The sequence below is a fragment of the Nycticebus coucang genome, chromosome 22 (assembly GCF_027406575.1).
Source record: "Nycticebus coucang isolate mNycCou1 chromosome 22, mNycCou1.pri, whole genome shotgun sequence".
NCBI lineage: Eukaryota > Metazoa > Chordata > Mammalia > Primates > Lorisidae > Nycticebus > Nycticebus coucang.
In genome coordinates, this window is record NC_069801.1 from 41,862,641 (window position 1) to 41,888,986 (window position 26,346).

General features: G+C 42.4%; 2 protein-coding genes and 1 pseudogene across 4 annotated transcripts in view; 2 read left to right on the forward strand and 1 right to left on the reverse strand.

Annotated features, from left to right (window-relative positions):
- Positions 1-26,346, reverse strand: part of TESK2 (testis associated actin remodelling kinase 2) — a 176,508-nt gene that overhangs the window by 137,276 nt on the left and 12,886 nt on the right. The window contains exon 2 of one of the 3 annotated variants that reach the window (XM_053575300.1): positions 6,026-6,163. The exons of 1 other annotated variant lie outside the window; for it this stretch is intronic. The gene's annotated coding sequence lies outside the window, so the exon portion shown is untranslated. Of the gene's footprint in view, positions 1-6,025; positions 6,164-9,652; positions 9,785-26,346 lie in introns of all 3 variants that reach the window. One more of the 3 variants, XM_053575301.1, reaches the window with a different exon arrangement.
- On the forward strand, positions 2,920-3,376 carry LOC128574591 (prefoldin subunit 4-like). Its single transcript, XM_053575332.1, has one exon. The coding sequence runs from the start codon at positions 2,920-2,922 to the stop codon at positions 3,322-3,324; it is 405 nt and encodes a 134-aa protein (XP_053431307.1). The 3' UTR covers positions 3,325-3,376.
- LOC128574595 (NADH dehydrogenase [ubiquinone] iron-sulfur protein 5-like) lies at positions 5,449-6,055 on the forward strand (annotated as a pseudogene).

Here is a 26,346-nt window from a genome sequence, read left to right on the forward strand (position 1 = left end):
ATAAACTCACATTTTTATATTCTAAACAAACAAAACAAAAATAGAAACATTTTGTGCATTAAAGTAGAAATAATTTAAAAGAAGAGAATTAAAATGAAATGAGTAAAAAGAAATAGTGAACTAAATACCCTATACTCAATATTATATATTTTATTTTTCCTAAGTAGGAATTCCACAAATCATTTTCCAGAGAATCAAGGAAACTTTTGGGACTCTCCATTAAACCACACTTGTATTTAAAATGCTTCCAGGAATAATAACTGAAGCTACTATTAACCATGGGCCATGCATTCTACCAAGTGTTTAGTATGTGATTTCTAAATCTTTGTAACAACTCTTGCAAAGTATGTATTATCATCTCCCATTTAAAGAGGAAGAAATAGGCACCCGTAGTTCAGTGGGTAGGGCGCCGGCCACATACACCGGGGCTGACAGGTTTGAACCTAGCTACTTGGATGGCTGAGGCAAGAGAACTGCTTAAGCCCAAGTTTGAGGTTGCTGTGAGCTGTGACACCACAGCACTCTCCCGAGGGTGACACAATGAGACTCTGTCTCAAAAAAAAAAAATTTTTTAACTAAATAAATAAAATAACATAACATAGGACAGCGCCTGTGGCTCAGTGAGTAGGGCGCCGGCCCCATATGCCGAAGGTGGCAGGTTCAAACCCAGCCCTGGCCAAATTGCAACAAAAAAGTAGCCGGGCGTGTGGCGGGCACCTGTAGTCCCAGCTGCTTGGGAGGCTGAGGCAAGAGAATCACGTAAGCCCAAGAGTTAGAGGTTGCTGTGAGCCATGTGACATCATGGCACTCTACCCGAGGGCAGTACAGTGAGACTCTGTCTCTACAAAAAAAAATAATAATAATGAAAAAATAACATAACATAAAATAAAAAGGAAAAATAAGATATCAAGAGATTATGACATCTCTAAACACAAAAAACTAATGACATGCTCAGGATTCAAATTCAGCAGTTTCAAATGAAAACACATCCCATTATGATATGTCTTCTCCAGAAACACAGTTAAATTTCTGTGAAAAATGATTTGCAGGTTAGCTACATAAAGCTATTACTATTCCCCACCCTCCTTGGACATGGAGACTAAAATGTGTACAGACTATAGCTCCACAGCCTCTGAGGCAAAAGCATTCATTCAATTACATTCTATAGACAAAAGGAAAAAAAAAGAGAAAGAAATTAGCATTGATTTAAACCAGAGGTGTCCACAACCTTTTTTTTTTTCTCTTCCACACATTGGAAGAAGAGCTGTCTTGGGCCATACATTAAAAACACAAATACTGGCTTGGCGCCTGTGGCTCAAGTGGCTAAGGTGCCATTCACCTACATCTGAGCTGGTGGGTTCGAATTTAGCCTAGGCCCGCCAAACAACAATGATGGCTGCAACCAAAAAATAGTCGGACGTTGTGGTGGGTGCCTGTAGTCCCAGCTACTTGGGAGGCAGAGACAGGAGAATTGCTTGAGCCCAGGAGTTTGAGGTTGCTGTGAGCTGTGACTCTGCCCAGGACAACAGCTTGAGGCTCTGTCTCAAAAAAACAACACAAATACTGGGTGGCACCTGTAGCTCAGTGGGTAGTACACTGGCCACATGCACTGAGGCTGGCTGGTTTGAACCTGGCCTGGGCCTGCTAAACAACAATGACTACTGCAATAGAAAAAAATAGCTGGGTGTTGGGCAGCGCCTGTGGCTCAGTGAGTAGGGCACCGGCCCCATATACCGAGAGTGGCGGGTTTGAATCCAGCCCCGGCCAAAGTGCAAAAAAATAGCGGGGCGATGTGTTGGGTATCTATAGTCCCAGCTACTTGGGAGGCTGAGGCAAGAGAATCGCTTAAGCCCAAGAGTTTGAGGTTGCTGTGAACTGTGACGCCATGGCACTCTACCCAGGGCGATAGCTTGAGACTCTGTCTCCAAACACACACACACACACACACACACACACACACGCGCGCGCGCACAAACAAAAGCTAATTAACAAAAAAAAGTTCATGCATAATTTTCATGACATCAAACATCACAATAAGCAAAATAATCCTCAAAAAATCAACATGTAGCCCGTGAACCCCAGGTTGGACACCCCTGACAGACTTCCTAAAGAATGGATGCCAAGTATTCCAAATGCCAATTATTCCTTCTTTGCCATTCTAAGGAACAGTATCTGTTATTTCTTACCCCTTCATTTCACAGAAACAAAGTAGTAAAACTTCACAATAGCATAAACAAAAAATGTGCAATGCACTGAAAAGCCATTAACCAACAGGTAGTAAAATATGCCAAAGTGCTAACCAGCAAACAAACACCCATAGCTCAGTGATTAGGGCACCGGCCACATACACCAGGGCTGGTGGGTTCAAACCCGGCCTCGACCTGCTAAACAACAATGACAACTCCAACAAAAAAAATATCTGGGCGTTGAGGCAGGCGTCTATAGTACCAGCTACTTGGGAGGCTGAGGCAAGACAATCACTTAAGCCCAAGAGGCTGAGGTTGCTGTGAGCAATGATGTCACGGCACTCTACTAAGGGCAACATAAAAAGACTCTGAATCAAATTAAAAAAAAAAAAAAAAAAACTCTTCAAAATCCATCCAAATACGGAATCATGTGTGTACAAAGTTGGCAATGAAATCCCACAAAGTCAGTAAAAAGGATTTCTGAGAATTCAGTGGACTTGTCTGCCCCAGGTATAAAGATTAAAAAAAGAATGTAAACATAAGTGGGTGGCTCACGCCTGTAATCCTAGCACTCGGGGAGGCCAAGCTGAGTGTATCAATTGAGCTCAGGAGTTCCAGACTAGTCTAAGCAAAAGTGAGACCCTGTTTCTACTAAAAATAGAAAAACTAGCCCAGCGTTATGGCAGGCGCCATAGTCCCAGATACCAGGGAGCATAAAACAGGAGAATCGAAGATGGCGGCCACCATGAAGAAGGCAGCTGCAGAAGATGTCAACGTTACTTTCGAAGATCAACAAAAGATAAACAAATTTGCATGGAATACAAGTAGAATCACAGAGCTGAAGGAAGAAATAGAAATAAAAAAGAAACAGCTCCAAAATTTAGAAGATGCTTGTGATGATATCATGCTCGCAGATGAGGACTGTTTAATGATACCTTATCAAATTGGCGATGTTTTCATTAGCCATTCTCAAGAAGAAACACAAGAAATGTTAGAAGAAGCAAAGAAAAATTTGCAAGAAGAAATTGATGCCTTAGAATCCAGAGTGGAATCAATTCAGTGGGTTTTAGCAGATTTGAAAGTTCAGTTATATGCACAATTTGGGAGCAATATAAATCTTGAAGCTGATGAAAGTTAAACATTTTATAATACTTTTTTCTAATTTGTTAATTTGTTTAATAAACTTGAATATTGTTAAAAAAAAAAAAAAAAAAGACAGGAGAATCACTTGGACCCAGGAGGCTGAGGTTACTGTAAGCTATGATGATACCATGGCACTCAATCCCAGGGCAACAGAGTGAGACTGTCTCAAAAAAAAAAAAAATGCAATAATATGCTAATATCCTAATCATATTTTGTTTTATTTATATAATCATGTAACATCCCTAACAAATCCAAAATAAGGGTGGTGCCTATGGCTCAAGGAGTAGGGCGCCGGCCCCATATACTGGAGGTAGCGGTTTCAAACCTGGCCCTAGCCAAAAAAAATAATAATAATAATCCAAAATGAAATACAGATTCGTTATGATATGTAACCCAGAAAAACAGCCATTCATTTTCCAGAATAGGAATATTAACAAGTACATTAACTGACAGTTAAGACTAAACACATGGCAAACCTACACAACAGGTCTGCTCAGCTGCTATCCTTCCATGGACCAACACAGCAAATACAGACACATTTCAGGATGACTGCCTAATTAAAAATAAAAGCAATACTGCTGAGCTTGCCATCCTGTTGTGAAATAATGAGTTGCAGTTTCCATTCAAACCAAAGTCAATCTAGCATAAAAACTAGCATCCCCTATTTAAGTAGCCACGAATATACACAATGGCATATATTAGTGCCAGACAGATCAAAACCCAGTTCTTAAAAGTGTATTAGTTCTTCTGGATAAGCATCATATTTGCTGTGTAACTACAATCCACCAGGCCCTGAGCCATGACATAAAACAGAAACTTAGGTTGAAAGTTATAACAGTATTTAGAGTTTAAACTTTTATCCAATTCAGGAATCTCCTCTATTAACTGACTCAAATATTAACTGGGTCCCCACTAGGTGCAAGGCATTATGACGGGTGCTATAATATTTACCAGCATTTCCTATAATCCCGACACTTTCCCAAGCACATTTAATATTCATAACAGTCCTATAAAATAAATACCATTATTTCCATTTTACAAAAGTGTGAACAAAGGCATGAAGGACTTACCTAACTTGCCCAATCTTTTTCTTTTCTTTTTTTTTTTTTTTTTGAGTCAGAGTCTCACTATGTCACCCGTGGTAGAGTGCTGTGGTGTCATAGCTCACAGCAACCTCAAACTCTTGGGCTTAAGTAATTCTCTTGCCTCAGCCTCCCAAGTAGCTGGGACTACAGGCGCCCGCCACAACACCCGGCTATTTTTTGTTGCAGTTGTCATTGTTCAACTGGCCCAGGCCATGTTTGAACCCTCCACCTTTGGTCTATATGGCTGGCGCTGTAACCACTGTGCTATGGGTGCTGAGCCTAATTTGCCCAGTCTTATAACCAAGAAGTAGTAGAGCTAGACAGAATTCAAAACCAGAGCCTGTACCCTTAATCACCATGTTAATACTGCCTCTCCAGTAGGAGGATGTTCAAAATGGAATAAAACACCCTTCAAGGAGCTCAGTCTCCCAGAAAGACACATGTAGGCCAATAAATATAGTATAGTACAATAAGACCATTGCTAATGACAGATTAGAAAGAGGGCTTAATTAAGGTACTGGCAGTGAGGACAAAGAAGTGGGAAGGAGACAAATGATTTAATTTTTTTAGAGATGAGGTCTTATGTCGCCCAAACTCGACTGCAGTGGCTATTTTACAGGCATGATCATAGCACACCACAGCCCCAACCTCCAAGGCTCAAGGGATCTTCCTGCCTCAGCCTCCTGAGTAACTGGCACTACAGGACTATACTACTATCCCTGGCAGAAGCAAGCCTTTTTTTTTTCCTTTGCAGTTTTGGGCCGGGGCTGGGTTTGAACCCACCACCTCTGGTATATGGGGCCAGCACCCTACTCCTTTGAGCCACAGGCACCACCCAAAAGTAAACCATTTTTTAAAAGGTGATCAAATGAATTTAAGAGGTTTAAGAGGTACTCCAAGTTTAACTAGAATCCCTCTCATGTTTCTGGTTTAGGTGCATGGGAGAATAACTAGGCATTCAACTAAAAGAAATGATTTGTAGATCTTGAAGCTGCGGCCAACTAAGAACAGACAAGGGCGCTGCATCGTGAGCCATGCCTCTCTTTGATGTACAGAAAAGGCTGGGCCTTAATTTAGATCGCAGGTTGACAATCCAAAGTGCTGAACAACCCTACAGGAATCCTGCTCAATGCCATGCTTTTGAAAAAGAATGGATAGGGCGGCGCCTGTGGCTCAGTGAGTAGGGTGCCAGCCCCATATGCCGAGGGTGATGGGTTCAAACCCAGCCCCGGCCAAACTGCAACAACAAAAAAAAAAAAATAGCTGGGCATTGTGGCGGACGCCTGTAGTCCCAGCTGCTCGGGAGGGTGAGGCAAGAGAATCGCGTAAGCCCAAGAGTTAGAGGTTGCTGTGAGCTGTGTGACGCCACGGCACTCTACCTGAGAGCGGTACAGTGAGACTCTGTCTCTACAAAAAAAAAAAAAGAAAGAAAAAGAATGGATAGAATGTGCACATGGAATTGGTACTATCCGGGCAGAGAAAGAGTACAAGATAGAATTTGATGATTTCATAGAATGTATAACTCGGGTGAAAACGATTCAACACTTTAAAGCCATCCAGAAATAGCGGGATAAGCTAATAAAGGAAGGGAAATATACCCCTCCACCTCACCACTTGGGCCAGGAGGAGCCTAGATCCTGAACAGAGAGCAGCAGCTGATGGCTTGAAGCTGATTTTCATTCTCCACTGGAAAGACTGTTTACTGAAAACTTCTTTATCAAAGTATGTAAAAATAAAGGATTGCTCCATCTTGAAAAAAAAAAAAAAAAGAAAAAGAAATGATTTGTAGGGCGGCACCTGTGGCTCAGTCGGTAAGGCGCCGGCCCCATATACCGAGGGTGGCGGGTTCAAACCCGGCCCTGGCTGAACTGCAACAAAAAAAAATAGCCGGGCGCTGTGGTGGGCGCCTGTAGTCCCAGCTACTTGGGAGGCTGAGGCAAGAGAATCGCTTAAGCCCAGGAGTTGGAGGTTGCTGTGAGCTGTGTGAGGCCACGGCACTCTACCGAGGGCCATAAAGTGAAACTCTGTCTCTACAAAAAAAAAAAAAAAAAGAAATGATTTGTAAGGCAATGCAAATTCTTCTCTGCTCTTAGTGACTCTTGAGGTGCCTAGATGTCCAGGCCGGGCACAGTGGCTCACGCCTATAATCCTAGCAGTCTGGGTGGATAGCTTGACCTCAGGAGTTTGAGACCAGCCTTAGCAATCGCAAGACCCCACCTCTATTAAATATAGAAAAACTGAGGCAAAAGGATTGCTTGAGCCCAAGAACTTGAGATTGCACTCTAGTCAGGACGCCAGACTGAGACTCTGTCTCAAAAAAAAAAAAAAAAGTCCAGAAGGTAGTTGGAGACACCACACTGGAGCTCAGGAGAACTAGACTATAGATGTACACTTGAGAGTCACTAGCATTTACTATAGAATTTCCCAAACTAGAGAGTATGAATAATAGGTAATACTGAGTTCCTGCTATGTATCAAAGCCCCAACTCTTTTTTTTCTTCTTTTAATTTCAGAAACAGTACAGGGGTTTTGGTTACACAAATTACTTTTGTTCAGTTTGAATCAAAGTTATGTAAGTGTACCTGTCACCCAGGTAATATGCACTGTACCCATTAAGTATGAATTTACTCATCCCCTCACCCCACCACCTGCTTGATTTCCAATAAGTGTTATTTCCATATGTGCACATAAGTGTTTGTCAATTAGTTCCAATTTAATAGTGAGTACATGTGGTGTTTGTTTTTCCATTCTTAGGATACTTCACTTAGAAGAATGGTCTCCAGTTCCATCAAGGATAATACAAGAGACATTAGGTATACATATACCACATTTTATTAATCCACTCATGTATTTTTTTTTTTTGTTTTTTGAGACAGAGCCTCAATCTATCACCCTGGATAGAATACCATGACGTCACAGCTCACAGCAACCTCAAACTCCTGGGCTGGAGCGATTCTCCTGCCTCTGCCTCCCAAGTAGCTGGGACTACAGGCACCCACCACAATGTCCAGCAATTTTTTGGTTGCAGCCATCATTGTTGTTTGGCAGGCCCGGGCTGGATTTGAACCCACCAGCTCAGGTGTATGTGGCTGGCGCCTTAGCCACTTGAGCCACAGGCGCTGAGCCAATCCACTCATGTATTAATGGGCACTTAGGTTGTTTGGACATCTTTGCAATTGTGAATTGTGCTGCTATAAACATTCAAGTGCCGATGTCTTTTTTATAAAGTGTCTTTTTTTCCTTTGAGTAAATACCCAGTAGTGAGACTGCTACATCAAATAGTAGGTCTACTTTTAGTTTTCTGTGGTTATCTCCAAATTACTTCCAAAGAGGTTGTACTAGGTCACAGTCCCACCAACATTATATAAGTATTCCCATCTCTCCACATTGATGCCAGCATTTGTTGTTTAGGGACTTTTTTTATTTTTTTTTTTTTTAAACAGAGTCTCACTCTGTCACCCTAGGTAGAGTGCCATGTTGTCATAGCTCACAGCAACCCCAAACTCCTAGGCTCAAATGATCATTTAAGGATCCTCAAATGATCCTTAGCCTCCCAAATAGCTGGGACTACAGTTGCCCACCACAATGCCCAGCTAATTTTCCTACTTTAGTAGATACAGGGCTTCATTCTTGGTCAGGTTGGTCTTGAACTCCTGAGATCAAGAGATCTACCTGCCTTGGCCTCCTGGAATGCTAGGATTATACGTGTGAGCTACCACATCTGGCCTGTTTTGGGACTTTTCGATAAAATCCATTCTCACTGGAGTTAGATGATGTATCATTACTGTTTTGATTTGCATTTCCCTGATTATTAGAGACACTGAGCATTTTTTAATGTTTGTTGACAATTAGTCTATCTTCTTTTGAAAAGTTCTGTTAATGTCTTTTGCCTATTTTTCTTTTTTTTTTTTTTTTGTAGAGACAGAGTCTCACTTTATGGCCCTCGGTAGAGTGCCGTGGCCTCACACAGCTCACAGCAACCTCCAACTCCTGGGCTTAAGCGATTCTCTTGCCTCAGCCTCCCGAGTAGCTGGGACTACAGGCGCCCGCCACAACGCCCGGCTATTTTGCCTATTTTTCAATGGGGTTGTTTGATGTCTTCTTGATTTGCTTGAGTTCTCTATAGATCTGGTTATCAGCCGTCTATTGGTTATATAGCATACAAATACTTCCTCCCATTCTGCAGGTTGTCTATTTGTTCTATTGATTGTTCCCTTGGCTGTGAAGCAGCTTTTTAATTTTATCAGGTCCCATGTACTTATTTTTGTTGTTGCTATGATTGCCTTTGGGGTCTTCTTCATAAATTCTTCGTCTAGGCCAATGTTTTTCCAACATTTTCTTATACAATTCTTATAGTTTTAGGTTTAAGTCTGTTATCCATTGTGAACTAATTGTTGTTGAGTGATGAGACATACAGATCTTGTCTCAGTCTTCTACTTGTGGCTATCCAATTTTTCCAGCACCATTACTGAATAGGGATTCTTTTCCCCAGCGTATGTTTTTGTCTGCTTTGTCAAAGATCAGATGGCAATATGAGGATTGTTTTACATTCAGGTTCTCTATTCTGATCCATTGGTCTACATCTCTGTTCTTGTGCCAGTACCATGCTGTTTTGGTTATTAAAGCCTTGTAGTCTGATAAATTGATGCCTCCCAATTTATTCTTTTTGCTTAAGATTGTTTTGGCTATATGGAGTCTTTCCTGGTTCTGTTTCAAGCACAGAATTATTTTACCTAGATCTACAAAATATGCCGTTGGTATTTTGTTGTTGTTGTTGTTGCAGTTTGGCTGGGGCTGGGTTTAAACCCGCCACCCTCGGTATATGGGTCCGGTGCCCTATCCACTGAACCACAGGCACCACCATGCCGTTGGTATTTTAATGATGATTGACTGCATTGTAAATCACTTTGGGTAGTACAGACATTTTAACAATGTTGATTCTGCCAGCCCATGAGCATGACATGCATTTCCATTTGTTTATTTACACCCTCTATAATTTCCTTCCTCAGTGTTGCAGTTCTCCCCTAGAGGTCTTTCACCTTCTTAAATATATTCCTAGATATTTTCTTTGTTGCGAAGAAATATTGAAAATATTGTGAAAGGTTTTGAGTCTTTGAGTCTCAGCTTGACTGATGTTGGCATATAGAAAAGCCACCAATTATAAAAAAAAAAATAAAAAGAAAAGCCACCAATTAGTGTACATTGATTTGTAACCTAAGACTTTGCTGAATTTATTTACCAATTCCAGGAGTCTCTTGGCAGAATCTTTGGGGTTTTCAGATAATAAGATCATGTCAGCAAAGCAGGCACCTTCTCTATATCCTTACGTGAAAGCAGGTAAGAGGCCAAGGAAATAGCACCATACACAGGACTAAAAAAGAAAGAATATAACAAGAATGGAGAAGCATGAATCCTATGTACTCAATTTTGATATGAGGACAATTAATGACAATTATGGTTATGGGGGGGGAAGCAGAAAGAGGGAAGGAGGGAGAGGGGTGGGGCCTTGGTGTGTGTCACACTTTATGGGGGCAAGACATGATTGCAAGAGGGACTTTACCTAACAATTGCAATCAGTGTAACCTGGCTTATTGTACCCTCAATGAATCCCCAACAATAAAAAAAAAAAAAAAGAAACTTAAAAAAAAAAAAAAAGAAAGAATATAAAAATGAAACCAAAAAGGAATAAAGTAAGAATAAAACAAAGAAAAAAAAAAAAAGCCAAGAAAAAGAATGCTACACAAACCACAGGTGGAAAGACCAAACATCAAATACCACAAAGTTTTGGGTGTTTTGGGTTTTTTTGTTTTGGGGGGGTTTTTTGGTGGGGTGAGGGGGTTTTGTCTGTATGTGTGTATTTGAGACAGTCTCACTCTGTTGCCCCAGGCTAGTGTGTAGCTCACAGCAACCTCAAACCCTTGGGCTCAAGCAATCTTCCTGCCTAAGCCTCCCAAGTAGCTGGGACTATAGACACACGCCACAACACCTGACTATCAAATATCACAAAGTATGGTAGTGTCCACTGGACTGGACACTATGGAGGTCAGAGTTAGCTCAGCCTACTAAAACACCACCAGTAGCAAAGAGCTCACTAAATCAGCCTGGTCTATTATTAGAAAGTTCTGATTGTTACTAAGTTTTTTTTTCTTTCCAGTGAAAGAAAAGGAAAGGCTTTGGAGTACACAGTGCTGTGTTCCAATTCTGACTCTGAAGGAGAATTAAAATAACTAAATAAAATAATAATATTTGGGTGGATCCTGATTTGAACAAATCAGCTATAAAAAACAATTGGGGAGGCTTGGCACCCGTAGCTCAGTGGTTAGGGTGCCAGCCACATACACCCGGGCTGGCAGGTTCAAACCCACCCCAGGCCTGCTAAACAACGATGACAACTACCACAAAAAAATAGCCGGGCGTTGTGGCAGGCACCTATAGTCCCAGCTACTTGAGAGGCTGAAGCAAGAGAATCTCTTAAGCCAAAGAGTTTGAGGTTGCTGTGAGCTGTGATGCCCCAGCACTCTACCAAGGGTGACACAGTGAGACTCTGTCTCAAAAAAAAAAAACCACAATTGGGGATTGTCACATGGGGATTGCCATGGTATCATAGCTCACAGTATTCTCAAACTCTTGGGCTCCAGCAATCCTCTTCCCTCAGTCTCTCGAGTAGCTGGGACTACAGAGGGTGCCACTACACTTGGCTAGCTCACCTATTCTTAGTAGAGACAAGGTCTCACTCTTGCCCAGGATGGTCTCGAACTCCCAAGCTCAAACAATCCACCTACCTCAGCCTTCCAGAGTGCTTAGGATTACAGGTGTGAGCCACCTCACCTGTCCATGGGGAAATTTTAATAAGCACTGCTACTAAACAACAGTAGAAAATTACTGTTAATCTTGTTAAGTATAATAATGACATTAAGTAGCCGGGCATTGTGGCGGGTGCCTATGGTCCAGCTATTGGGAGGCTGAGGCATGAAAATCGCTTAAGCCCAAGAGTTTAAGGTTGCTGTGAGCTGTGACGCCACAGCACTCTACTGAGGGTGATATACTAAGACTCTGTCTCAACAACAACAACAAAAATGACATTAAGATTATATAAGATTTATTTTGGGGGCTTGGTGCCTGTAGCTCAGCACCTAGGGCCCCGGCCACATATACCAAGGCTGGCAGGTTCGAACACAGCCCGAGACTAGCAAACAACAATGACAACTACAAGAAAAAATAGCTGGGCATTGCAGTGGGCACCTGTAGTCCCAGCTACGTGGGAGGTTGAGGCAAGAGAATCACTTAAGCCCAAGAGTTTTAGGTTGCTGTGAGCTGTGACGTTACAGCAGTCTATGGAGGGTAACGTAGTGAGACTCTGTCTCAAAAAAAAAAAATTCTTTTTGGAGATGTACACAGAAATAGAGGTAACATATCATGTCTTCATTTACATTAAAATATATCAGCAAAAGAAAACATGAAAAAAAGAAATGTGGCAAATTTTACAGAATGTTAATAACTGTTAAATCTAGGTGATAGATAAGTGGGTGTTCATTATATTGTTTTCATTAAAAAAATAAAATAAAACAGGCTTGAAAATAAATGATAAATTATGTGTCAATAAAAAAAAAATCCAGGCTCGGCACCTGTGGCTCAAGCAGCTAAGGCGCCAGCCACATACACCTGAGCTAATGGGTTGGAATCCAGCCCGTGACTGCCAAACAATGACGGCTGCAACAACAACAACAAAAAAATAGACGTGCATTGTGGCGGGTGCCTATAGCCCCAACTACTTGGGAGGCGGTGGCAGGAGAATCGCTTGAGCCCAGGAGTTGGAGGTTGCTATGAGCTGTGATGCCACAGCACTCTACCCAAGAGGACAGCTTAAGGCTCTGTCTCAAAAAAAAAAAATCTACCAAGTGAATATAGCATAAAGATCACAAATACTAACCCTAAGAAATGAAAAGCCCAAATGATCTTAAGTTATATAAAAGAATACTTTTTGCTTGGAATAAAACTTCTGGTGAAAGAACATGTACATATTCAAAAAGTGCTCTATCCTGGGAGGCCGGGGCAGATGGACTGCCCTGAGCTCAGAGGTTCAAGACCAGCCTGAGCAAGAGTAAGATCCCATCTCTAAAAATAGCTGGACTTTGTGGCTGGCACCTGTAGTCCCAGCTACTTGGGAGACTGAGGCAAGAGAATCACTTGTGCCCACGAGTTGGAGGTTGCTATGAGCTGTGGCACCACGGCACTCTACCAAGGGTGACAAAGTGAGACTGTCTCAAAAAAAAAAAAAAAAGTGCCAGATAATTCAAAAAGGATCAAATGATGGCAAAGAGACTGAGATTGAAAATGCATGTAAAGGGCGGCGCCTGTGGCTCAAGGAGTAGGGCGCTGGTCCCATATGCCAGAGGTGGCAGGTTCAAACCCAGCCCCGGCCAAAAACCAAAAAAAAAAAAAAAGAAAATGCATGTAAAGACAGATAATAAAACTGGAGAAAAACAATCTGTCTAAAATAATATATTGTGGGGGAGGCGCCTGTGGCTCAGTTGGTAAGGCGCCGGCCCCATATACCGAGGGTGGCGGGTTCAAACCCGGCCCCGGCCAAACTGCAACCAAAAAATAGCCGGGCGTTGTGGCAGGTGCCTATAGTCCCAGCTACTCGGGAGGCTGAGGCAAGAGAATCGCTTAAGCCCAGGAGTTAAGAGGTTGCTGTGAGCTGTGTGAGGCCACGGCACTCTACCGAGAGCCATAAAGTGAGACTCTGTCTCTACCAAAAAATAAATAAATAAATAATAAAATAATATATTGTGGCTGGGGGCGATGGCTCATGTCTATAATTCTAGAACTCTGGGAGGTTGAGGCAGGTGGATTGCTTGAGCTTGGGAATTTCAGACCAGCCTGAGCAAGAATAAGACCATAAGACCCCATCTCTACTAAAAACAAAAAAACTAACCAGGCATAGTGGCACATGCCTGTAGTTCCAGCTACTTAGGGGACTGAGGTAAGAGGATTGTCAAGCCCAAGAGTCTGAGGTTGCTACAAGATATGATACCATGGCACTCTACCCAGGGTGACAGAGTAAGACTCTTGTCTCAAAAAAATAAATAAAATAAAATAAATTAAATAATATATTATATATTGTTTAAAAAAACCTATGTATGTGTGTTTCTGAAATAAATTAAACAGAGCAAGATTTTAAAATTCTGATTCCTACTTAGTAACTGAATGATCTTAGACATGTTACTTAACTTCTCTGAGCCTCTTATCTATAAAATAGAGATAAATATGAACTACATTGAGTTATGAGAATTAAATGAGAACGCGCTAAGAGATTAAAGGATATACATGCATAGACAGCACTAGGCAAGGTGCCTAACACAGAGAAACCATTTAATAAACATGCATTCCCTTGCTAGGTGCAGTGGCTCATGCCTGTAATCCTTGCACTCCAGGAGGTCAAGACAGGTGGATAGCTTGAGCTCTTAGAGACCATCCTGAGTAAGAGCAAGAACCTATCTCTACTAAAAATAAAAAAACTCAGTCAAGAGAATTGCTTGAGCCCAATAGTTGGAGGTTGCTGTTAGCTGTGACACCACAGAACTCCACCCAGGGTGACAGCATGAGACTCTGTCTCAAAAAAAAAAAAAAAAAGAATGCCTTTCCTTTCTTCCCCATCTTCTACCCCACCTGTAATCCTAATTCTGGCCGATCCAAATATACAATTTAAGTCTGCTTTATTCTCTCTTTTTTTTAAGAGCCAGAGTCTTGGGCTGGGCACAATAGCTCACACCTGTAATCCTGGAGGCAGAGGCAGGTGAGATTGCTGAGCTCACAGGTTCCAGACCAGCTTGAGCCAGAGTGAGACCTTGCCTCTAAAAATAGCCCAGTGTTGTGGCAGTTGCCTATAGTCCCAGCTACTCAGGAGGCTGTGGCAAGAAAATCACTTGAGTTCAGGAGTTGGAGGTTGCTGTGATGCCACGGCACTCTACCCAGGGCAACAACTTGAGGCTCTCTCTCAAAAAAAAAAAAAAAAAAGATAGCTTTTCTTCTTTTTTTTTTTTTTTTTTTTTTGGGCAGTCTTTCTGTTGCCCTGAGTAGAGAGCCATGGCATCATCATAGCTCATAGAAACCTCAGTCTCTTGGGCACAAGAGATCCTCTTGGCTCAGCGCCTGTAGCTCAAGTGGCTAAGGCGCCAGCCACATACACCAGAGCTGGCAGGTTCAAATCCAGCCGGGGCCTGCCAAACAACAACAACTCAACCAAAAAATAGCTGGGTGTTGTGGCAGATGCCTATAGTCCCAGGTGCGTGGGAGGTTGAGGAATCACTTGAGCCCAGGAGTTGGAGGTTGCTGTGAGCTGTGATGCCACAGCATTCTACCCAGGGTGACAGCTTGAGGCTCTGTCTCAAAAAAAAAAAAAAAGAGAGAGATCCTCTTGCCTCAGCCTCCTGAGTAGCTGGGACTACAGGTGTAGGTACCCACCACAAGACAGGGTCTTGCTCTTGTTCAGGTTGGTCTTGAACTCATAAGCTCAAGTGATCCTCCCACCTAGGCCTCCCAGAGTGCTAAGATTATAGGCATGAGCCACTAAGCCCCATCAAGATAGCTCTTTAGTTGTCAAGTCTTCACCAGGGAAAATATAACCAAGTCTTTAGGCCTCCCATTGAACATAGCATCAAGATCTCCACAATTACGGCCTTGAAAGTTTAGCCCTAGAAGCACTAATAGCCTAATCAGTAAGGCACTGGCCTCCTAAAGTTTAGCCTTAATTGCCCTCCACGTCTGTCAAAGTCACTGTAAAACACAATAGCAAAAAATGTGCATAGTATTATATACATGATATAAGTAGGACAGAATTCAGTAGGACTACTGTTTCCCACAATATGGACCTACAGAATATAGTTTCTGATCTTTTGTGCACACTAAATGTATCTGTTAATATAACCTGATATACTAGAACATGAAATAATATAAAACAAACTAATATTGGACCCCATACAAATGATCTGAGATGCGAAACTAGAGGGAATGCATGGATTTCCAGGATAATATCTCTTTTAATCAATTTTCCTATTTGAATATAAGAAGGCCCAAAGATGAATGACCACATGAGGCAGTAAGACAACTCACTCTTCTGATGTTATAATGTTCTTGAGACTGTGGGAAAGAAAACCATCAAGAGGAAAGAGGAAGTTAAGTTCCTATAGTTTAGGGTAGTCTGTTTATAATTTACATTTCAAAGGTTAAGAGAGGAATTTGGTAAAAGGGAAAACAAAATTAATAACATGAAGGATTATCTAAAGTTTGCCAAACTGAATTTTTTTATTCAACCTTGTTTTCTTTCTCAAATGTATCCCTTAAAGGGAGTATTTACAGCCATTAAAAACTTTCTACCTAGGCAGAGCGCAGTGTATCACACCTGTAATCCTTGCACTCTGGGAGGCCAAGGTGGGAAGATGACTTGAGCTCAGAAGTTTAAGGCCAGCCTGAGCAAGGAGACCCCTATCTATAAAAAATAGAAAAACCTTCTAAAAAAAAAAAAAAACATAGAAAAACTTGGCTGAGCACAGTGGCTCACACTTGTAATCCTAGCACTCTGGGAAGCTGAGATAGGTTGATTGCTTGAGCTCAGGAGTACGAGACAACCCTGAGCAACAGCAAGACCCTATCTCTACTAAAAATAGAAAAACTTGCTGGGTGTTGTAACAGACAACTGTAGTCCCAGCTACTTGGGAAACTGAAGCAAGAGGATCACTTGAGCCTAAGTTTGATGTTGCTGTGAGCTAGGATACGAGAGCACTCTACTCAGGGTGACAGAGTGACACTGTCTTAAAAAAAAAAGAAAAAGAAAAGAAAAATTTAGCCTGTTGTCACTGTGGGCTCCTGTATATAGTCCCAGCTACTCAGGAGGCTAAGGCAGGAGGATAGCTTAAACCCAGGAGTTTGAGGCTGCTGTGAGATAGGCTGAAGCCATGGCACTCTAACCTGGGTGACAGAGTGAGATTCTGTCTAAAAAAAAAAAAAAAAAAATGGCCTGCCCAAGGATCAACTGCCATCGTGAATGACACAGTAAGAATCTGGAGTAGAAAATTCATAAAAAAAAACAACTACTTCAGAAAATAAATGGTCAATGTCCTACACTCCTTCACCCTAGGAAGGCAACAGAAAAGCAGGAAAAACCAGGCAAAATAGATGTCACCTTTGCATTTGGATTCACATCATTTTAGTGATGGCAAGACAACTGGTTTTTGTATGAATTATGAGTCCTTAGATCCTTAGATTACGCAAAGAAAAATGAACCTTGGCCAGGCCCAAGGGCTTATACCTATATAAGCATTTTGGGAGGCCAAGATGGGAGGATCCCTTGAGGTTAGGAGTTTAAGAGGGCAACATAGCATGATCCCATCTCCACAAAAAAAAAGTTTTTTTGAAAAATTAGTTGGGCGGGGGCAGCACCTGTGGCTCAGTGGGTAGGGCGCCAGCCCTATATGCCGAGGGTGGCAGGTTCAAACCCAGCCCTGGCCAAAACTGAAAAAAAAAAAAAAAAAAATTAGTTGGGCGTAGTGACATGTACCTAAAGTCCCAGCTACTTGGGAGGCTGAGGTAGGGGGATCACATGAGCCCAGGAGTTGGAGTCTGCAGTGAGCTGTGATCACGCCACTGCACTCAGCCTGGGCAACAAAGTGAGACTCCGTCTCTAAAAAGAAAAGAAAAATGAACCCAAATATAGCCTGTATAAGAAAAAGACCTCAAGAAAGTAGCAAAAGGAACACAATAACAGAATGAAGAAAATATGCAAAAGCCAATAGTTATGCTGGCAAAAGTCAAATGAATAAAGATTCTACAATGATGTTATCTGTGGCCATCATGTGCATTTTTCACAAAAGTATTAATAAACTAAAAACTTTCAAATGGAAAAAAACAACAGTTACTCTAAGTACATAAGTAAATACATGTGTGCAAGAATATTAACTTAGACGTTGTTTTGTCTTTTTTTTTTTGGAGAGATGTCGCCCTCAGTAGAGTACCGTAGGATCACAGCTCACAGCAACCTCAAACTCTTGGGCTGAAGTGATTTTCTTGCCTCAGCCTTGACTACAGGCACCCACCACAACACCTGGCTAAACTTATACATTGTTTGTTTGTTTTTTTGTAGAGACACAGTCTCACTTTATGGCCCTCGGTAGAGTGCCAGTAGAGTGCCATGGCCTCACACAGCTCACAGCAACCTCCAACTCCTGGGCTTAAGCGATTCTCTTGCCTCAGCCTCCCCAGTAGCTGGGACAACAGGCGCCCGCCACAACACCCGGCTATTTTTTTTGGTTGCAGTTTGGCTGGGGCCAGGTTTGAACCCACCACCCTCGGTATATGGGGCCAGCGCCCCACCGACTGAGCCACAGGCGCTGCCCAACTTATACATTGTTAACAACAGAGAAAAATTGGAAACAATCCAATAGAGATAGGTTAAATAAATTACAATACATCCATACAATTTAATATTATATAGTCATTAAAAGAATGAGGTAAATTCTGCACATACTAACATGGAAAGATGTTGAGGTTCTACCACTGACAATGGCAAGTTGCAAAACAGAATGTATAGCGTGATCTTGTTTTGATTTTTTTTAGGGTAACGATAGTAAATATTACTAAATGCCTAAAAACAACTTAGAGGGGGCGGCGCCTGTGGCTCAGTGAGTAGGGCGCCGGCCCCATATGCCAAGGGTGGCGGGTTCAAACCCAGCCCCGGCCAAACTGCAACAACAAAAAAAAAATAGCCGGGCGTGGGCGGCGCCTGTGGCTCAGTGAGCAGGGCGCCAGCCCCATATACCGAGGGTGGCGGGTTCAAACCCGGCTCCGGCCAAACTGCAACAAAAAAATAGCCGGACGTTGTGGCGGGCGCCTGTAGTCCCAGCTGCTCCGGAGGCTGAGACAAGAGAATCACATAAGCCCAAGAGCTGGAGGTTGCTGTGAGCCGTGTGACGCCACGGCACTCTACCGAGGGCGGTACAGTGAGACTCTGTCTCTACAAAAAAAAAAAAAAAGATAAAACAGTTACAACAAAAAGTCATTCTTTTCCTCTCCTATAATATTAGTTGAGACTATGCAGTCACATGAGATAAAACTTACGATAAAATGTTAAATAGGAAGATGGAAGGGCAGAGAATATAAAGCTGAATGATAAATGATTATAAGCATGTAAACTTATGCACTGAAAAACAATTTACTACTTTATAAAATTAAAAAATTCTGTACTTTTATCCTAAACATTCTATGTTATGTGACATCTATAATTATAAAAATATCAACTTATTGGCATAATAAATGCTATTTATTGGCATATTATATAGTGCAGATAATTTCACAATGTATGATCCTGAATTTCTTAAAGTACTAAATGGAATATACTGAAATATAAATACAAAAGACATAGTCATTAAACTGAATTCATACTTAACTACAGCATATTACCTGATGTTTCTAAACTTTTTTTTTCGAGACAGAGTCTCTCTGTTACCCTGGATAGAGTACTGTGGCATCAAAGTTCACAGCAACCTCATCTGGAGTTCAAGTAATCCTCCTGAGCAGGTGGGACTACAGATCCCCACCACAAACCCAAATATTTTTTCCATTTTTATTTATTTATTTATTTTAGACAATCTCACTTTGTTGCCCTCAATAGAGTTCGTGGAGTCATAGCTCACAGCAACTGCAAACTCTTGAGCTCAAGTGATCCTCTTGCCTCAGCCTCCCAAGTAGCTGGGACTACAGGTGCCTGCCACAACGCCCGGCTATTTTTAGAGACAGAGTCTCACTCTTGGTGAAGCTGATCTCAAACTCCTAAGGTCAAGCAATCCACCCAATTTAGCCTTCCAGAGTGCTAGGATTACAGGCATGAGCTACCACACCCAGCCATTATCATATAGTATTTTAATTGTTGCTTATCACTCTCTTTCACTGGACTATGAGCTTCATGAGGGCTTGGATTCAAACTTTGTTACTTTCAAATGAATTACGGTATAGAAATTTTAATACAATATGGATCAAAATTTACAGTGGAAAAAAATATAAATAGGACATCAAGGTTCCACATTTGCTATGTGAAAAATATATTCATTCTTTCATTTAGTCAACAAATATTTACTTAGCACTTCCTAGGGGCCAGGCACTATGCTAAATCCTGGAGAGTTGGTGATGATAATATAATATGTACACAGAAAGATTCTGAGAGAATACATCCCAAAATGTTAACACTGGTTATTAATTCTTTGAATCTTGAGCAGATAATGAATAATTTATATCTGCTCCTTTAAAATCTTCCTTAATGAATATCAATTGCTTTTATAATCACAAAAAAGAAAAATTTGAGTCCTCCCAAATTAAAAATTCCCACCAATTGGTAGAAACACAAAACCCAAAGTAAATAATATGCACTGTCAGAGCAAAACAAATTTTGAGATTCTAATTATACCTAACACAAGGAACAGTAAGACTAAAATATACAAAAGTATTTCAGGATTTCTACAGTGAAACCATTGTGGAAATCATTTTGAAAAAGATTCCATGCAAACTGTCCAAGGAAAACACTGAGCACAAGATCAGTATCACCCTAGTTTTCTACACTGCATAAAGAAAATTATATCATTCTATTCTACTTAATGCAGGGGAAAAGATAACAGCCTCCATACAACCTGTTCAGAAGACAAATTTATAAATAACACCATATATAGTCTGTATAATGATTTACAGTTTACAGTTCACAAAGCACTTTGACCTTCACAATAACTGTTTTCTTGTTCCCACTGGATAGATTAAAAAACTAAGGATTGGGTGGTGCCTGTGGCTCAAAGGAGTAGGGTGCTGGTCCCATATACTGGGGTGGCGGGTTCAAATCCGCCAGTCAAAAACTGCAAAAAAAAAAAAAAAAACTAAAGATTGGACTGCAGAATACTTTTTTTTTTTTTTTGACACAGAGAGTCAAGCTGTCCCCCTGGGTAGAGTGCCATCACATCACAGATCACAGCAACCTCCAACTCCTGGGCTCAAGTGATTTCTCTGCCTCTGCCTCCCAAGTAGCTGGGACTACAGGTGCCCGCCACAACGCCCAGCTAGTTTGTGGTTGCAGCCATCGTTGTTTGGCGAACCCAGGCTGGATTTGAACCCGCCAGCTCAGGTGTATGTGGCTGGCATCTTAGCTGCTTGAGCCACAGGCGCCAAGCCTGCCTTTCTGTTTTTTGACTCAAAATTCAAACACCATGAAAGAAAAGACTGAGAAGTTGTCTACATAAAAATCTAAAACCTGGGGCAGGGCCTGGTTGCTCAACCCTGTAATCCTAACACTCTGGGAGACCTAGGTGGGTGGATTGCCTGAACTCAGAGTTCAAGACCAGCCTGAGCAAGAGGGAGACCTCATCTCTATAAAACAGCCAGGTTGGCTCAGTGCCCAGCACAGTGGTTACAGCACCAGCCACATGCACCAAGGCTATAGGGTTCGAATCCAGCAGGGCCAGCTAGACAACAATGACAACTGCAGCAAAAAAAAAAAAAAATAGCCAGGCGTTCTGGCAGGTGCCTGTAGTCCCAGCTACTTGGGAGGCTGAGGCAAGTGAATTTTTGAGCTCAGGAGTTTGAGGTTGCTGTGAGATTTGTGAACTATGATGCCACAGCACTCTACTGACAGCAACAAAGCAAAATTCTGTCCCCAAAAAATAAATGAATTAAATAAATAGGCTTGGCGCCCATAGCACAGTGGTTATAGCACCAGCCACATACACTGAAGCTAGCAGGTCAAATCCGACCTGGACCAGCTAAACAACAATGACAACTGCAACAAAAAATAGTTGGGCAGCTGCAAAAGAATCAAGAGGATCGCTTAAGCCCAAGAGTTTGAAGTTGCTGTGAGCTGTGACTCCAAAGCACTCTACTGAGGGCGACATATTGAGACTCCGTCTCAAAAAATAATAATAATAAATAAATAAATGAAATAGTTGGCTGGTGCCTACTCCTACTCAAAGGAATGGGGTGCCGCTTGAGCCCAGGAGTTAGAGGTTGCTGTGAGCTGTGATGCCACAGCACTCTATCCAGGGTGACAGCGTGAGGCTCTGTCTCAAAAAAAAAAAAAAAATTACATTAAATTTAGGCTCAGTGCCCATAGTTCAGTGGTTAGGGCGCTGGGCACATACACTGGGGCTAGTGGGTGCAAAGCTGGCCCAAACCTGCTAAAACAATGACAACTACTATAAAAAAAAATAGCCGGGCATTGTGGCAGGCACCCATAGTCCCAGCTGCTTGGGAGGCTGAGGCAAGAGAATCACTGAAGCCTAAGAGTTTGAGGTTGCTGTGAGCTGTGACATCACAGCACTCTACCAAGGGCAACATAGTGACACTCTGTCTCAAAAAAAATAATTATTCTGGGCGGCGCCTGTGGCTCAAGGAGTAGGGCGCCGGTCCCATATGCCGGAGGTGGCAGATTCAAACCCAGCCCTGGCCAAAAACCAAAAAAAAAATTATTCCTAATGTACACAGCTATGATTTAACAATAAACATAAATAAATAAATAATAATAATTATTCGGCTCAATGCCTATAGCTCAAGCTGCTAAGGTGCCAGCCACATACACCTGAGCGGGTGGGTTTGAATCCAGCCCGGGCCTGCCAAACAATGACAGCTGCAACCAAAATTAGGCTGCAACCAAAAACAGCCAGGCATTGTGGCAGGCGCCTGTAGTCCCAGCTACTTGGGAGGCGGAGGCTGGAGAATCGCTTGAGCCAAGAATTTGGAGGTTGCTGTGAGCTGTGATACCACCGCACTCTACCTAGGGCAACAGCTTGAGGCTGTCTCAAAAAATAATAATAATAATGATAAAATTAAAAAAAAAAAGATTTCTGTTTCAGTCTATCCCAAACATACATCTGTAAGAATACAAGTAACACAACATATATAGGGCATCAGGTATCTGACAATATCACCATTAATTCACACACAAATATCTCTAATATCTAATACTACTTTTTCCTTTTGAGACAGAGTCTCACTATGTCACCCTTGGTAGAGTGCTGCAGCATCACAGCTCACAGCAACCTCAAACTCTTGGGCTTAAGCAATTTTCTTGCCTCAGCCTCCCAAGTAGCTGGGACTACAGGCACCTGCCACAACACCCGGCTATTTTTTTTTTTTTTTTTTTTGGTTGAAGTTGTCATATTGTTTGGCATGCCCGGCTTCAAATCCACCAGCTCCAGTGTATATGGCTGGCACCCTAGCCAATGAGCTACAGGCGCCAAGCCCATCTAACACTACTTTTTAACAAGTGCCAAGAAACCTCCAATTCAATTCTAGGTCCCTCCTTGGTGAGTGGCCCACATATAGGACCTAATATTTCCTCTGCTCCTTCTCCTACTATCACACTGGGCAACTATTGCAGCCATATTGATGACATACTCAACACAGCCCCCTAACCTCCCACTACTTCAAAAAGCACCATCTCCATTCCCTTCAACAGCACTGAGACAGTCACATTAGTTTGTGACTTTTTCAAGAAATACTGAACTCTTAAGCTTTCCAATTATGAATTTCTTATAAAACCTGATCTTCAACCACATTTCTGATTGTCTCTTTATTCTCCCAAGTACACCAACCTCACTGTAGGTTTTGCCTCTTATAACCCCCAGCTTGGACCCTCGGAGTCAATCATATCTTCCCTCATACTAACAGTGTAAAGATGCTCCCCCTATCTTTCCATCCTACAAATTATAATTCTGGATCAATCCAACCATCTTTTGTCCTCCTGCTCCTAAGGTTGTTGGAGAAAATGTAAAATCCACGCTATTGGGCCCCATTACAAATATATATATATTTTTTTTTAATATATTATTTCTAACTAACTGGACCCTCAACATGGTCAGCAATCTTTTTCAAAGACTTGTTATTAATCTATTCCCCTTTCATTTTCCATTTAAAATTCTCATGGCCATAATACTCAAGTCATAAACTCACACTAGTTTATTCAATCTCCAAAGATAACTTCTCCATAGACAACTGATCACATCAAAAAAATAAGGCCGACTCGGTGCCCAGAGCTGAATGGTTAGGGTGCCGGCCACATAAACAGAGGCTGGCGGGGCGGCGCCTGTGGCTCAGTCGGTAAGGCGCCGGCCCCATACACCGAGGGTGGCGGGTTCAAACCCAGCCCCGGCTGAACTGCAACCAAAAAATAGCTGGGCGTTGTGGCGGGCGCCTGTAGTCCCAGCTACTCGGGAGGCTGAGGCAAGAGAATCGCTTAAGCCCAGGAGTTGGAGGTTGCTGTGAGCTGTGTGATGCCATGGCACTCTACCCGAGGGCCATAAAGTGACACTCTGTCTCTACAAAAAAAAAAAAACAGAGGCTGGCGGGTTCAACCCAGCCCAGGCCAGCTAAAACATGCAACAAAAGAATAGCTGGGCATTGTGGCGGGTGCCTGTAGTCCCAGCTACTTGGGAGGATGAGGCAAGAGAATCACTTAAGCGCAAGAGTTTGAGATTGATGTGAACTGTGATGCCACAGCCCTCTACTGAGGGCAACATAGTGAAACTCTTTCTCAGAAAAAAAAAAAGAAAAGAAAAAGAAAAAAAGAAGGCCATCTATCAAACTATCCCCTCACCTCCCTTCCCTTCTACTATAATTATTCATCTTGACTTCTATCCTTTTGGTGTCAAAGAATGAAATGCCTGACAAATTTTCTAGGTAAACTTCCCCCTCAACCTACAAAACTGTTTCATCCATACTAAAAAGAAAAACACACATGTGCCATAATGAAGAGAACATAGGTTTCAGAAGTAGGCAGACCTGTTCATATCCTTGCCTACATTCTTCCTAACTGTGAAGAAGGATACTGATACTTAAACCACAAGGCTGTTGTGATCTATAAAGCATTTTTTTTTTTTGAGAGTCTCACTTTGTGCCCTGGGTAGAGTGCTGTTGCATCATAGCTCACAGCAACCTCAAAATCCTGTGGCTCAAGCCATCCTTTTGCCTCAGCCTCCTCAGTAGCTGGGAGTATAGGTGCCTGCCACAACGCCTGGCTAGTTTGAAAGATGAGGTCTCCCTCTTGTTCAGCATAGTCTTGAGCTCCTGAGCTCAAGCAATCCTGTCTCCACCTCCCAAAATGCTAGGATTACAGATGTGAGCCACTTCACCCAGCCTATAAAGCATCTTTATACTACCTATACTATCTTTATACTATATACTATAGTATACCATCTTTATACTATTCTCAGTAAAGATGAGTTTCACTAGTACCAGCTCTCCTTCACAACACTGTTGAAAAAGTAAATTCACTTACTGCCTGTCATTTATTCCTCCATTCATAGTAATCTGACTACTGCAGTTACTGCCAATACTATTCTACCAAAACTGCCTTTAAAAAAAACAAACAAGTGGGGCTCGGCGCCTGTGGCTCAAGCAGCTAAGGTTCCAGCCACATACACCTGAGCTGGCAGGTCTGAATCCAACCCAGGCCCACCGAACAACAATGATGACTATAACCAAAAAATAGCCGGGCGTTGTGGCAGGTGCCTGTAGTCCCAGCTACTTGGGAGACAGAGGCAGGAGAATCCCTTGAGCCCTGGAGTTGGAGGTTGCTGTGAGCTATGATGTCACAGCACTCTACCCAGGGCGACAACTTGAGGCTCCGTCTCAAAAAAAAAAAACACAAGTGGGGCTCGGCGCCTGTGGCTGAAGCGACTAAGGCGCCAGCCACATACACCTGAGCTGGCGGGTTCGAATCCAGCCCAGGCCACCAAACAACAATCACGGCTGCAACCAAAAAATAGCTGGGCGTTGTGGCGGGTGCCTGTAGTCCCAGCTACTTGGGAGACAGAGGCAGGAGAATCGCTTGAGCCCAGGAGTTGGAAGTTGCTGTGAGCTGTGATGCCATGGCACTCTACCCAGAGGAACAGCTTGAGGCTCTGTCTTAAAAAAAAAAAGTGGGACAGCGCCTGTGGCTCAGTGACTAGAGCACCGACCCCACATACCTAGGGTGGTGGGTTCAATCCCGGCCCCAGCCAAATTGCAAAACAAAAAATTAGCCGGGCGTTGTGGTGGGCACCTGCAGTCCCAGCTCCTCGGGAGGCTGAGGCAAGAGAATCACCTAAGCCCAACCTTGGAGGTTGCTGCGAGCTGTGACACTACAGCACTCTACCGAGGGCAGCAAAGTGAAACTCTGTCTCTAAAAAAAAAAAAAAAAAAAAAAAAGTGGTGGAGGTTGCTGTGAGCTGTAATGCCACGGCACTCTACCCAGGGTAACAGCTTGAGGCTCTGTCTCAAAAATAAAATAAAATAAAATAAAAAAACAGGTGGGCTTGGAGCCTGTAGTACAATGGTTACAGTGCCAGCCACATACACCGAGGCTGGTGAGATCAAACCCAGCCTGGGCCAACTGCAACAAAAAAATAGCCAAGCATTGTGGTGGGCGCCTGCAGTCCCAGCTACTGGGAGGCTGAGGCAAGAGAATTGCTTAAGCCGAGGAGTTTGAGGTTGCTGTGAGCTATGATGCTACCACACTCTACTAAGGGTGACATAGTGAGACCCTGTCTCAAAAAAAAAAGTGACCTCTTAATTGCTAAAATCAGTGGCTTCTTCCTAACTGATCTCTGGAACACCTGACATTAATATTCATTCTCCTCTCTTCTTGAAACCCTTTCTTCGAGTCCTATTATAATGCCATTCTGTTCTAGTTCTTGTCCTATTAACTTTTCTTTTTCAGTATCTAATTCTCTTTAAAACAATAACGTTCCTTCCAGTCCACAGTCCTTTTTCTTCTTTCAGTATTACAATCCCATATTAAGGCTTCAAATGTTCCCCATACTCTCTTGACCCTCAAATTCATGTATTCAGTTCCAACCTTTCTCCCAATTTTCAGACCCAAATTTCCAGCTACCCACAGTGATATCTGAAAAACACCTCAAACTGAAC